Source organism: Pteropus vampyrus, unplaced genomic scaffold (assembly GCF_000151845.1).
Source record: "Pteropus vampyrus isolate Shadow unplaced genomic scaffold, Pvam_2.0 Scaffold825, whole genome shotgun sequence".
Taxonomy (NCBI): domain Eukaryota; kingdom Metazoa; phylum Chordata; class Mammalia; order Chiroptera; family Pteropodidae; genus Pteropus; species Pteropus vampyrus.
Genome location: NW_011889606.1, coordinates 24,030 through 36,045, shown reverse-complemented (window position 1 = coordinate 36,045; position 12,016 = coordinate 24,030). Strand labels below are relative to the sequence as shown.

General features: G+C 53.1%; 1 protein-coding gene across 1 annotated transcript in view; it reads right to left on the bottom strand.

The window, feature by feature from the left end:
- Window positions 1-12,016, bottom strand: part of CNTN3 (contactin 3) — a 37,329-nt gene that overhangs the window by 2,113 nt on the left and 23,200 nt on the right. Inside the window, exons 12-14 of the mRNA XM_011385909.1 lie at window positions 9,028-9,211; window positions 1,036-1,148; window positions 226-394 (exon numbers count right to left, since the gene is read on the bottom strand). Coding sequence (XP_011384211.1) covers window positions 226-394; window positions 1,036-1,148; window positions 9,028-9,211 — 466 coding nt within the window. The remainder of the gene's footprint in view (window positions 1-225; window positions 395-1,035; window positions 1,149-9,027; window positions 9,212-12,016) is intronic.

Genomic DNA, 12,016 nt, shown 5'->3' with positions numbered 1-12,016 from the left:
ACCATCACCATCACCATCATCCTAAGTTAATTCCTGATTTTTCTCTACTGAAGAGCATAGGCTTTTAGGAATGTCTGTAGTTGAAATGGTTTTTATAGATGTGTAGGCGGCAGAACTCCGTTCCAAGATACATACTTAGCATTCCCTCAGTACAGCTTAGTCATTTTTAGTCCGAGCACTGCAATCTATATGATTTCATGGAAAGCGGCGACCGGGCCGACTCACCGGTTATTCCCGGAATCCGGATCTGCTCGCTGCTGGCCCCGTCCCCGCCATCGGTGGTGGCCTTCACTTCGAGGACGCAGTCCTCTCTGACAGGCAGCAGAAGCTCCACCGACGTCTCATTTGTGCGCAGCACGTGCGTGTCACTCTGACCGCTAGTCCTGTAGAAAACCTAAAACGTGAACAAACATGTTTACTTTTCCCATTGCCCGGTTTTATTTTTTTCCATAGAACTTATTGCTCTGACAAAACCTTACATACTCCGTCTTTCCATACTCATAAGAACATAGGTTGCATTCTCAGCTCTGTCCACAGATCTTAGATGGGGGATGAGCACAGGGTAGAATCATCAAGGTCTCAAAGCCAAAGAGGCTGGGGGAGAGGGAACGCCTCCCAGGAAAGAGCTGGTGGGTATTTGCCAGGCCACAGGGAGCGGGCAAGGCCCTGGGGATTCGATCTGGAACACCAGCCCACGTAATCGGAGCCAACACTTTTGTTTTTAAAGCAGTACGTGGGTGAGCATCAGAAGTGACACTCACAGAAAGTTACAGGAGTGACTAATTAACATAACAATTTACAAACATTTTGTCCAAGATTTCCATGTGAACAGAATTATTTTGCTTTAATTTATGTTTCAGCAATCAGACGTTCTGGAGAGTGCGTTCTTCATAAAACGCATGCTATCCGCATGTCAGATTAGGTGACAGAAAGAAACCAGCCAACAGCATTCGGAAGAGTCGTTCCACCAGCTCCCCGTGGGAGGCAGGGCCAGATCAGGGGACGAGGGACGCGCACTGCCAAGGGCGGACTTACTTTGTATCCCGTCACTGCGGACTCGTGCTCCGTGGCTCTGACACGGTCCCAGCTCAGCAGCACCTTCGAGTCCGTGGTGTTCCAGACGATGTTCCCGGGTGGTCGGCTGGGAGCTTGGAAGACAAAGTGGGAAATTCACTCAGAGGTGAGCACAGAGGGACACTCTGCACAGGCGGCCATCACAGGCGGCCAGCAGCGGGGCGGGGCACACGGCGACGCGTGGGGCACGGGCGGAATCAGAAAAGTGACCCAGCTACGCTTCCTCACGAGAGGCATTTCCGCCAGAGTGCGAGAGGATGCGTTTCACCGCGTTCACCGTGCGCCCCTGGCCAGCGACGGCCTCTGGAGACCATGCTGGCGGGCGGGGGGACGAGGACACTCCTCCATCCTCCGGGCCTGGCTTCCGTGGCTGGCCAGGTGGCGTGACCCACTTTGACGTGTGGGTGGGTTAGGCCAGCCTTCTACGGTGAGAGGGGACAGGGAGAAGCCATCGGAGATGAGGGTTCCCGGACAGACCCCCACGAAGCAACAGCTACACACAGGAGAAGCCGCAGCAAAGTCTACGTTTTAGTCTTTTTCTACGTTCGAATCAATTTTTGATAAAAACAAGGCAAAACACTGAAACGTGAATGAGATTTCCATTAGATAATTAAGGACACTCAGGTTTGCAAACGTGGATTCCTCGCTTGGCTGCCACTCACGAGGATGCGGCAGTGGATGCGGGCGGTGCGGGGTTCACGGCGAGGCCCGCCGGCCGCAGAGAACGCAGGACCGAAGGACGCCCTGCGGTGACCCGTGTGCCGAGGGCAGCGCACGAGCCTGAGCAGCGCCGGAGCCCGTTACACGCGTGGCCTTGGCTGCAGATGTGTGACCTGCTCGACTGAGCCCTCACGGGAGATGCTACGAAAGCTTGGCGATGCCCAGAACGCCGAAGCATCGCTGACCGGCGCCGGGAGGAAGGACGGCTCGCTCCCGGTGTGACCGAGGACGCCTCCAGGACTGGGCCCCGCACACTGTCCGTCTGCCCTTGGACGCCCCTCTGCGTTGCCTCTAAACTTTTGTGGTCCGGCGCTAACGATGGGTTTCGGTCAGCTCGGAGCATTCCGGCCGTGATGCTTTGCCAACGAGAAACGTAAAATGGCGTGACTCAGGGTTGAACCACTAATGGCAGAGTTTCAGTGGCTCAGGCTGAATGGTGTGAATGCACGACTGTCAAAGCATGTCCCCAAGTCCGGCTTCCGGTGTCCTGGCAGCAGGACAGAAGGACGGGGTCACTGCGATGCAGCGCGGACGACGCAGGTCGGGGTGCCTCGTCCTGCCCAAGGGTGATGGAAACGGGAGTTGTTCTGGGCGCACCGTGCGCTCCTGCGCTGTCCTGCAGGACAGATGACGCGGGACAGCGCTGTGAGCAACGCCGGCGAGCTGCACACGCACGGCCACTCCGCCGGCCTGCGCGGGGACATCCGGCCCGGGCAGAAAGGGAAAATGGCCGAAGGGAGGGGGGGGAAAGACGAGCGGTCCATTCTGGGTCTGGGACTCTTACTTCAAGTCACGGTGGAGCTTCCCGAGCCTCAGACAGCCACGCCCTATCTTCATCGTTTTTGCTACTTTAAAAAAATTAAGTCAACTTTTAGAAACATGAACATCTACTTTGGTCTCGTCCCAAACACTCACACTCAGAGGTTCGTGAGCTCGGTACGCTGGTCCCTCTGCAATGGGTGAAGCATTATCGTGTTTAGAAAAATGCTTGTGAACCACCCTGAGATCATCTCTCGCACCACTGCTGGTAACGATAACTTCAACCGCAAACTTCTGGAGCAGAAACCTTCCTTCCATCTTCGAAATGCTGTCAATAACTGATGCTTACTAGACACCGACGATATGCCAGGAATAGTAAAACACACTCTTATACAATGTAAGTCCCTCAATCTTCAATAAATTGCGTTAAAATGATGCCAGTGTTGGCACACGGGTAACCAGGACCCACAGTTAGTGGAGAAAGACTGTTCACGGCAGCAGCATTGACAGCCACGGAAAGGCGCCAGCGCCTGACTGCCCGCCGAAGACCAACGGGCAGCCAAACGCGGCCACGCGCCCGGATGCTGTTCGGCTTTAAAAAGGAAGGAAACCCTGTCACAGGCTGCATCGCGGTGAGCCCTGGGGACATTATGCTTAGTGAGATACAGGTCACAGAGGACAACCAGGGTGTGACTCCACCTACATGAGGACCCGGAGGCATCAGGATCATGGGGGTGGGGGCAGTGGCGTGGGGGTTCCAAGGTACGTTTTTCATTGAATAGGGACAGAATTTCAGTTTTGCAAGATGAAAAAGAGTTCTAGAGATTGGGGGCACGATAACCAATCTTAACACGATTGAACTGTACGTTAAAAAATGGGTAACAGGGAAATTTTATGCTCCGTGTATTTTTACCACAGCTGAAAATTAAAAGAGCTTGCAAGATGCACAACTGGCCAGGGCAGCTACGCTCCCAATATTGCAATGTGGTAGTGGCTGTGACCTTATTTAACCCTTGAACGAGACAGGAGATTTGCAAATGATGTGAAAATACACACTGAACACGTACGTCTGCAAATGCAGTAAGCTTTCGCTCCCCCCGCTTCAGCTTCTCAGGCTGAAGCCCGGCTCTCGCACGCAGGAGGGCCCCTTCCTGTAAAATCCTCATCGAAGGTGTATTTTTAATTCCGTCGTGACTTTGTTTTGATTGACATCGTTTCCGGGTACCGCGTAAGTTCCTGCGAGCAGAGGCCACGCGGTCTCCGACATAGACGCACCCACGTTAGAGCCTGTGACCTGTTGGCAGAACACGCACCACTGGCTGCAGCATCCACAGGCACGTGGGACACTTTCGAGGAAGTGTCAACGCTCCTGCAAAGTAAAGCGTGTGAGAATCGCACGTCTGGCCGGAGGGATGACTCAAGTCTGTCTGAGCTGAAGGCCCTGACTGAAGGCTCGTGGGGTTCGGCGTCACACTGTCACCTTGTTTCAGAGTGGAGGAAGTCAAAAGCCACTCTGTGGAAGCCACAGACAGGAGGCGGCTCCCCACACCTGAGGGGGCGTGTGGCCGGGCAGTGTGCTCTGTTGCCGTGGGGGCCGCTGGGACAGCGGGCGACGTTCCAGCTGGGACAGGGGTCACGTCCACATGTGGGATGTGTCACAGGGCAGTCGGCCGGGGCCGCCCAGTCACGAAGACGGAGGTGCCGTTAGCTTGGGGGAGGGTCCCTCGGTGTCCTTCAGTGCCCACCACACAGAGGACGCGGGTTCAGGGGCGTGTGCAGACCAGGATGAGCTGTGAGGACTGAGAATGGAGGCGGCTTATTTGTTCACTGTCATTTTTACTAATATCATTGTTACTGATGTCACTACTATTTATTATTTTGTTAACATCTATTTATGGCAGTGATGCTGGTTTCCATACTCAGAAATTAGGTCCCATTTTCTTTTAAAGTTTATTGAAATAAAAATACTTAATTTTTTAAAAATATAAGGTACATGTGATAGAAAGCCCATGAAAATGACAGAAATTGACAGGGAGGATCATACATGAAATTTGGGAAAACCTGCACTGATACATCTCCCGAGCCTCCACTTAATGATTATATAATAAATGACACATACGAAAATTCCAGAACTTCCCAATTATGCGTTCGAGGCAGGAATACTCATTCTGTGGAGAGCCTCCAAAACACCCACTTTCTTCTAGCGCTTGTCTCATCCTTGTTACTTCGTCCCGAGGACACACTTGATCGAGTTCAGGTAACTGGTGTTGGCTCAGCTCTGTGGGTGACCCTGCCACGTGGAACAGCAAGAGCTCAAGCACAAAGCTGGCCGAGCGCTTGACGGTGTTCTGTGTTCTCAAGAGGACATACGGACACCCGTCAGTGAAGGCACAGACGGTGGGGGCCCCTCGTGTGAGGGGCGGGCCTGTCTGGGCAGGTGTGTGGCTGTTTTCTGTCACCTGGCACAGTGACAGCTCTGGGCTGAGCCGGGAAGGGCCATGCTGGCTCCGAGCCCAGGTGCGCACTTCGCTGGCCAGCTTACTCAGGGGAAGCACTCCTGGGCTGCTAATGGCACCTCTGCTCCCCAAGGGGACCCGGTGAGGACAATGTCGCTGGGGACCACACCCCGGAGATGGACAGTCCTGTCTGTCTGTGCACCTAAGGGCACCGACTATGACGACGCAGGCCCAGGGGACAGAGCGCTGGGCACAGTCGTGATCAGAGGGGCCGAGTCTGTGCCCGGAGGAGCCTGCGCTGCAGCCACGGCAGGCTGTAGGAACAAGAGCGAAGTGACCATCTGGGAACGTGTGGTGCCTGGAGCTGCACCCCGGACGAAGCGGGGAGCGGGTGGGCCGTGTCGCGCCGGGGACGCGCCGCTAAACTAGCGGTCGGGTGACACTGAGGCTCGGGGGACCGAAGCTCGGGACCGACGGGGACACACGCCCGGGTACCTGGAGGGAGGGCTTCCTGGGCGGAGGGAGGGAGAGCGGCCGAGTCCGCAGAGGGCCCAGACGTGGCGCCACTGGGAAGGTGAGGGTGGACACAGTGCGACAGTGCTGAGTGCTGCCCTGGCCGCGAGGGTGGCCCCGGGTGACCGTGACGGCGGGTCCCCTAGGGGTCACGTGCCCCATCACTACAGGGAGGGCGGCCAGGGGACGAGTGGGGGTGACCCCGAGCACGCCGACTGCAGAGACGCGGCAGGCCTTGCGGAGCGGGTAGCGTTAGGGGCAGGGCGCACGGGCCCCGGTTTGGGGAGCGCAGTTTGAGTCCCTTTGGATAAGCGGCGAGGACCTCTGAGTACTGGCTCCACCCACACCGAAAGCCAGCATGACCCCAGGCCTTCCCGCTTCATGCAGCAGAATATCTGCCCTGAAATGCTTTCTTGCAACCGCTGAACATGAAATTCTCAGTACGTTTCCTTTTAGGAGCCAACAAATTTTGTCCTTGATGTGCCATCTGCAATTTTCCTCACCAGCACCTTTAGACAGATCTTCTTGAGAGTTAGCTCTCTCTCATTCAGTTGCACGTAACAGAGTCCCATTCTTGATTAAAGAGGCTAATTAGTATTTAACTCAGAAATGCTTTCGAAAATCACAAGTATTTGGACCTCAAAAATGAAGTGTTTAATGGAAGCCACAGTACTCGAGAATCTTTGTATTATTTTACATTAATCAAAAAAGCCACCGAGATCTGTCCTGAATATAAAGCCGTCCACACAGAATTCCATGATCACTGCTGCGCCATACTTGCCATTTTCAGCGAGATGGTAAGGACTACAGTAAGTGTTTTGAATTCACAATTTCAGTCAAAAGGATTTGATTAATAATAGTACTCCAGGCTGACCTGCTTCTATAGATTTCATTCACCCCTTCAGCCACCAATCAGCTTTTAATGAGTGGCTCCCAGTGCTGCTCTGGGCACTGAGGGTGGGTGAATAAGACAGAGAGATTGTCCCCACAACATTTAAAATCCAGAGGGCAAGACAGATAGCGAGCAAGCAATCAAAGAGGTGATTTTAGTTCTTTATGCCCGAGGCATGACAAGAATTCTCTTCATAGCAATAATCTCAAAAGCCACACGAAACTTTCTAAGTAGGACTTGAAGCTAAAGCCACCGCAGAGGTCAAGATGACTGTTTACTGCTGCCAGTAACTGTGTTAGAAATCGCTTTAAAAGATTCTGTTTTACTGGTTTTAATATGTTTGAAAATTATAAACATAAAAATTTAAAATTAAAAATGTTCTTCAGTCACGATTTCGGGGTGATTGGGCAGGTAATTACCCGGATAACTCTCACTCAGTGTAGAAAACTCCTCAGTCACATCTCAGACCAACGTGCGGCGTCAGCTGAGTTGTGGTGACAGGACTGTGGTTTTCAGAGACCGTGCCTATGGCTGGAACCCGTCACACCACAGCTCCGTGCGCACAGGAGTCCTGTCTCCCTGGGTCCCCTCCCCGAGGGGTCCCCTCCCCTGTGCCTAAGCCCAGGGTACAATCCCAGGAAGTGCGGGCACTAGAGACATGAATGTTCCGATTATGGGGGTGAGAGAGAGGGCGGCACAGTGGCTAAGACTGTCCAGATGTGCCACACCTTCTGTGACCTGGGGAAAGCCAGGTGACCTTGGATGCCGCAGCGTCCTTAACGCTAACACGAGAATTAAGAACACGTGAAAAAAAGGAATCCATGCAGAAAACGCACTTAGAACAGGGAATGGACCCCGCGCGGCGAGTGGGTGGACCATGAAAGCCACCTCGTCATCGCTGCGGGAACCTGCCACTGCCTTCGTCAGGCTGGGTATTTCTACACTATCTTGAAATTGTAAATGGCTTTTGCTTCTTTTTACAGTTTTACTTTGCTCGCTGTACGTGACCACGATATTCCTCCTGATTCATCGTCAGTCTCGCGCTCTGCCAATTCTCCAGGCTCCTTGCTGTCTCCATGGGGATGTCACCCGGCTCGCACAACCGCGACTTCCTCGCGAGCACCCCGGAACCTCATGCGTGGGCGCTTCTGCCCCCGGAAACTGACCGATGCTGTGCTTTGCCCGCATAACTGACGACGTTCGAACTGTGCTAACTCAGAATTGCGCTGGGAACGTGACTGCATTGAGCGAGGACTTCTAACCACAGAATGTTCCCATGTCTTTCCAAACCCACGTGCTCCAGGGTCTAACCCCGACGCCGAGCTGGGAACAGGGGAGCGGGTCAGCTTCCCCTACTCCAGAGAATGAAATTCAGTCATCACATTCGTCGGCTGCTTCTAAAACGTCTGCTGCTAAAGGGATGAACGTGGTTTGTTTCTAGACTTTGGCAGACAACGGTATGACCCTGAGTAAGTCGGTAGCCAGCTCTCTTTCCTAGAGAGAATGCACAGATAAACACGTGACCTTTCCTGGTCACACTAACACTGGCTAACTAAAATCCAAAGCAGCAGAATTCCGTCTTAGATGTATTTTAACTTATCCACAACACTAGCCAATGATATCTAATTTTATATTATTGAGGTTAATAGTCTTCGCCAACCAATGTGTGGTCTCATAGAAATTGGGGGATTATATATGAAAAAAGAAACACATTAATAAAATTGTCAACCAAGCACAATAACTGCCCCATTCCCAAATGAAACCAGTCAAGCAAACAATTTTGAAAATACATTAGGAAAAATAGTTTTCCGCAAGTAGGAGTAACGCATCGCTGTGTCAAGGCAACCCCTCCGTGCTCACTCTCCTCACCTGTGGGCCGGAAACAACGACACCCCCCTCACGTGGCAGCTCTGAGGTTTGTGTGTGGGGATGTGTGTGAAGCTCTGGGACACAGAACGTTCTTGATGGCTAACGGCTGTGACGATGGCCATGCGATGGCTGCACGGTGAGAACGTAGCAACGCGACACGTCGGTTAAATCCACCCCTGTGCTCTCAAGGTCATGGGCACGACGCGGGAGCTACAACCCTGAAGATCGCTGGTCTTCCCGCAGCCCAGCTCCATCCCAGTTAGCGCCTGGCTTGTGAGGGGTGCTTAGCCGTCTCCCGGGACCACGGAGCCGACATACTCAGCCCGTGGGCAGCTCAGGCACCTCCCAGGCCTGAAGCCAGGTCCTCTGATGGCCACCTTTACCCGACATTGCCAGCTTTTGAATAATGTAGGAAAGGGTGGGAAATCACTCTCCACTCTCTGATGTGAACCTGAACTTCAGTAGACACCCTCGAGCTCTAGGGAACTAAAAATACACCAGGTAAAAGCAATGAGTTGGTCACATTTTCAGAGAGCTGTGGATGGGCTTGACCCCTCTCACTGAGGTTCCTACAGGTGTGTCCTCAGTCCCGGGGGGTTTCGCCCTGCGGCTTGGGGACCCCGCGGAGACAAAGGCCTTGTGGGGACCGAGGCAAACCAGCGGCTTGGGGCTACCCCGGTCATGGGTTCACAGGACACGGAAGGCTGCCTTTCCCAAGGCGAAGGGAGCCCGGAGCCTACGTACGGGGCTTCCTGGTGGTGGCGCTGGCCGTGGTGCTGAAGGGCCCGGCGCCGGCGCTGTTGAACGCGCGCACGGCCGCGTGATGCGCCAGGTTGCTCCTCAGGCCGCCCAGCGTGGCCGACGTCTCGCTCGCTGCCACCGTCACTGTGCTCGCCGACTCCTCGTCTCCGCTGCTCCAGTAGCGCACCTGGGGGACAGAGACGCGGGCAGGTGCGGAGGCTGGCGAGGCAGCACCGCCCACCCCGTGTCCGCACTGCGGCGGCGCGAAAGCGGAGCTTCCTCCGGGACTATCAAGGACCTACTATGTGCTGGGGGCCGCCCCGGCTCTGTGCGGGAGGGGAAAGAAAAGGGTCTGGAGGAGACGCGTGATCCACAAGCGCACAAGTAAACCAGGTACCCACGGTCGGCGCGAAGCCCTGCTCCGTGTGGTCTTAAAAATGGGCGAAGGGAGCGAAATCTTCATGTCTAACTGAGCAAACGCCCCCCTCCCTTATCTCAGACCCTGGTCAACCAGGCCCCGCCCCACCCAGGGTGCCCGTGGCCCTTTGTGCATCCCCTGGGCGGGGCACAGTCCCGTGCGGATGTGAGCTGGCGGAGGGAAAAGACCGTCACCCAGCCAGCCAGGCGCCAGACTGTCCCAGGCCACCCAGGCAGACTGTCCCACAGAGACGGCCCCGTGTCAACAGCCCAGAGATGCTGCGGAGAACGCACGGCAGGGAACAGTTACACGAAAGTACTCGTTAAAACGTTTTGCTTGTATTTCATTCTTATGAACTGTGCAAAATGACCTGATTCTTTATATGAAGATATACGTATGTACAGTACAAAAAATACAAAAATAAGTTCATGAGAACGTTGGCTAAAACAAAAAATAAGGGCAGAAAAAATACGATAAAAATACCCACTCCCTCACGACCTCCAACATACGCTAGAAAGTTCTGCTGGGCTTTGCTAGGTTTAGATTTTGTTCATTAAAAAAAAAAAACAGAAACAAAACCAGAACGGCAACAGAACCACCCACACATGGCTCTGGAAAAGCCCAACTTCTCCCCGGGGTGAGACCAGCTGACGACGTGGGCGGAGCCTGTGACGGGGACGTGGGAGGCAGGCGGAGACCACGTGCTCTGCGCTCCTAAAGGATCACACGCTCTCCTGTGTTTTTGAGTATGTGCTCTGTCTGACGTTCATTTTTCTGCTCTTGATAGCGAAATATAAACCGAGAAGGCTCTCCTGTGAGCTGTGCGAGAACACAGCCGTTTGCACACGGTGGAAGTGGCACTGGGTCCTTGGCCACCAGGGTCATGTGGACGGTGGGGACTTGTGGGGACCGAGGCAAACCAGCCGCCACGCTCCCCCATGATGGAACCTCCACTCAGCTCTGGCTGACAGGGGAGGTGTGCCCACTGCTTACAGGGCTGTTTTTGTTTAAAGGAAGCAAAAATCCTGATTTTAATGCAAAGCGCCCCAAATTTAGAGGTGGCTCCATTTTGTGAAAACTGTGTGTGGACTAAATCAAATGTGCTTCTGGGCTGCATAGGGCGACCAGGTTCACCCTCTGAGATAAATGCACTAGATGTTACTGTTTTATTTTTAAATAAACAATTACACTTTCTTTAAAAGTATTTATAATTTTTAAGAAATTTTTTAAAAAAATTAGTAGCAAAGTATAAATCTCTGGTTTTTCAATGATGACCCTAAATTATACGAGATTTATATTTTCTTCATAAATGTGAATATATGTGTGTATGTATGTGCATGTGTACACATGTGCATGTATGTTTATACATATTTACATACAAGCCCTGTTATGTGCAGGCGCTGTGTTCATGTGAGTGTGTGCATTTCTCCCGGAAAGGAGTGAACAGCTTTTACAAGGATGACGTGAACCCAAGTGATGGAGACAAAATGGAATGTGTAGTTTAGGTACTTCCTACCACTTTAAAACAGCAAATACTAAAACGATGACATTTTAGCAATAAAAAACACACACACACATATATCTGACAGACCCCGTTTGCCACATTGAAGAAAACCACGTAGATGTCATTCATTCGTTAAAGTAATAACACGTCGTGTTGTCCTTTCTAAAGCCACAGCCAAGCAGGCTGCTAACGGATGCTGGACGCACCTGCCCACTGTGCTTTCACCAGCTGTGAACGGTGTAGGCGTCGCTGGGTGTGGAGGGTCCCAAACGATAAGACAGATGCCCGGCCCTTGAAGGCGCTGGCCGGTTATCAGCTGAGAATGTGGGGGACAGCCTGAAGACTCCTGGCGTGGGGTGCAGCATGCGGGGGCGGGGGGGCGAAGCCAGGTAATTCTGAGCTAGAGAACCCTCGCCTATGGCCGGGAGACACCAGGCTGCGCTGCGGGGTGCTGGTGTGCAGCCTGTCCCGTCAAGCTGCTGTGACGGGAGTTGCTAAGGCCTTGTTCCGAGGGGGCTGATTTCGGGGAGAGTCGCAGGTCATCCTCCACTGGCCCCGGAACTGCTTCCATAAACCTCCAGGAGGTGCCTCCCCACAGCAGGGTGCTGAAGGGCGTGGTGCACCTTCAGCAGGGTGCTGAAGGGAGCGACATGCATTTTTAGGTCTCCTCTGCTGACAGGTATGAGAAGCATTTATAGGTACAGAAAATCTGTGCCCAACTGAACATACTAGATTTTATTGTGTAATCTTCGATAACGAACAATTGAGCAAATATGCATCTGAAACAAAGCAGCAACATTGATGGACTCAGTTCTATAAGTATTTAATCAACTGATCTTTAAAATTTTGCCCCGAATCATTCCTATAAGGTTAGATTTGATTTTTTTCAAAGAAGGAAAAGTCGAGAAGAACATAAAGGTGAAGACGCTGTTTTGCCTCCCAGCCGTGTCCTGAGAGCACAGAACACGACTCCTCACAGTGGGGATCTCAGAGGCACGACACGGGGACGGAGAGGGAAACAGGCGCACGCTCTGCCGATGAGTGTGCAGGGAAGTCACTCGGGCATGGAG